Source organism: Colobus angolensis, unplaced genomic scaffold, assembly GCF_000951035.1.
Source record: "Colobus angolensis palliatus isolate OR3802 unplaced genomic scaffold, Cang.pa_1.0 Scaffold43, whole genome shotgun sequence".
Taxonomy (NCBI): Eukaryota; Metazoa; Chordata; class Mammalia; order Primates; family Cercopithecidae; genus Colobus; species Colobus angolensis.
In genome coordinates this window covers 1,687,563-1,689,382 of record NW_012117710.1, presented here as the reverse complement: position 1 = coordinate 1,689,382, position 1,820 = coordinate 1,687,563, and the positions used below count along the sequence as shown (strand labels likewise).

The 1,820-nt window shown below is 66.0% G+C and overlaps 1 protein-coding gene across 1 annotated transcript in view; it reads left to right on the top strand.

Moving 5' to 3' along the window:
* Window positions 1-1,820, top strand: part of MICALL2 (MICAL-like 2) — a 32,129-nt gene that overhangs the window by 16,432 nt on the left and 13,877 nt on the right. Inside the window, exons 5-6 of the mRNA XM_011956996.1 lie at window positions 74-189; window positions 1,051-1,820. Coding sequence (XP_011812386.1) covers window positions 74-189; window positions 1,051-1,820 — 886 coding nt within the window. The remainder of the gene's footprint in view (window positions 1-73; window positions 190-1,050) is intronic.

The window sequence follows — 1,820 nt, the reverse complement described above, 5'->3', positions numbered from 1 at the left end:
CCGCCTGTGGGCTGCCTCCAGGAGGGAGGGCTGGGTGGACGACCGCTCTGAGAGGTGCTGGCATCTTCCCCAGGGCCAGGTGTCGGCGGGCAGCTCGGTCAGCAGCACCTGCGGGGTCTGCGGTAAGCACGTGCACCTGGTACAGCGGCACCTGGCTGACGGGAGACTCTACCACCGGAGCTGCTTCAGGTGGGGCCGCTGTCCGCCCGCGTGCCTGAGTGTGCACCTCCCCTCCCAGAACCCTCCCACAGCTCCCACTGCCTCCCACCCAGCCGCATCCTCCTCCTCCTCCCCCTCCTCCCCCTTTTCCTCCTCTTCTCTTCTTCCTCCTCCCCTTCCTCCCCGTTCCTCCCCCTTTTCCCTCCTCCTTCTCTTCTTCCTCCTCCCCTTCCTCCCCTCCATTCCTCTTCACTCTTCTCTCCTTACTGCTCTCCCTCCTCACCCTCTTCCCCACCCCGGGCTCTGTTGCTGAGAGCCCAAGATGCTCTGCTGTTCCCAGACACCCAGGGCCTGAGGCCCCTCACTAAGCCCCAGTATCCTCCAGTGCCCCTGTCGAGATGCCCTCCCGAGTGTCCTTCCACACACACTGCCTCGGTCTCCCTCCTGTGCCTCAGCCCCTCCCACTGGGGTGTTTTACTCAGTGGCCATCCCCAGCCCCTCCCTGCCACCGGATGGGGGCTCTTAAGGACGAGCTGTTCCCCCTCCTTCTGTCCCCAGCTCTGCAAGGCTGGGGTGGGTCAGTCCCTCCAGTTCCATCCCCCAGTCTGTGGGGCCGGGGTGGGTCGGCCCCGAAGCGGGGCCCGGAGTGGCCTGTGGGTGCGTGTCTGCTGACATGCGTGAGCACTCTCTGGGGTCTGCACCCCAAACAAGGTTTTTGGTGGGGTCTGTGACTCAAGTGGTTAGGGACCCTCAGAAGAGGCGTTTGTTGAATGAATCGGCGACCTCGCGAGTGGACACGGGAGTCCGCCATGCCTGCTCTGGGAGCACGTGGTGAATGCATGGTGGGGCGGGCGGTGCTGAGCTGGGGCTCCTGTGCCTTTCCTCCCCCAGGTGCAAGCAGTGCTCCTGCACGCTGCACTCGGGGGCCTACAGGGCCACCGGAGAGCCGGGCGCCTTCGTCTGCACCAGTCACCTCCCTGCGACTACCTCTGCAAGCCCCAAGTTGCCCAGTCTGGTCCCCCAACGGCCAGGGGCCATGGCTGTGGATTCTAGGACCCCCTGTTCCCCGCAGAAGGCCCAGGAGGTGAACAAGCCCAAGGCCAGACCGTCGGCCTGGGAGCCTACTGCGGGCAACTCGCCCGCCAGGGCTTCCGTTCCGACCGCACCCAACCCTCCAGCCACCAGCACCGAATCCGTCCGTGTGAGGAGCCCAGCCAGGCCCTCTGAGAGCCGCCTGGCCCCCACTCCCCTGGAGGGGAAGGTCCGCCCTCGTGTGACCAACAGCTCCCCGATGGGCTGGTCGTCAGCTGCCCAGCACATAGCAGCGGCCGCCTCCCATCCCCCTGTGCCCCCGAGTGCCCCAGACCCTCGCCTGGCCACACCACAGGGCGGGGGAATCCCCCGAGTGGCAGCTCCTCAAACCACACTCCGTTCAAGCTCCACATCTGCAGTCACAGTGGACCCCCCAGCCTGGACCCCATCTGCCTCCAGGACCCAGCAGGCCCGGAATAAGTTTTTCCAAACATCAGCGGTGCCCCCCGGCACCAGCCCTGCTGGCAGGGGTCCCACATCGTCACTTGCTCCGTCCAGGGACAGCAGCAAGGAGCAGGCACGGAACTTCCTCAGGCAGGCCCTCTCAGCGCTGGAAGAGGCTGATGCTC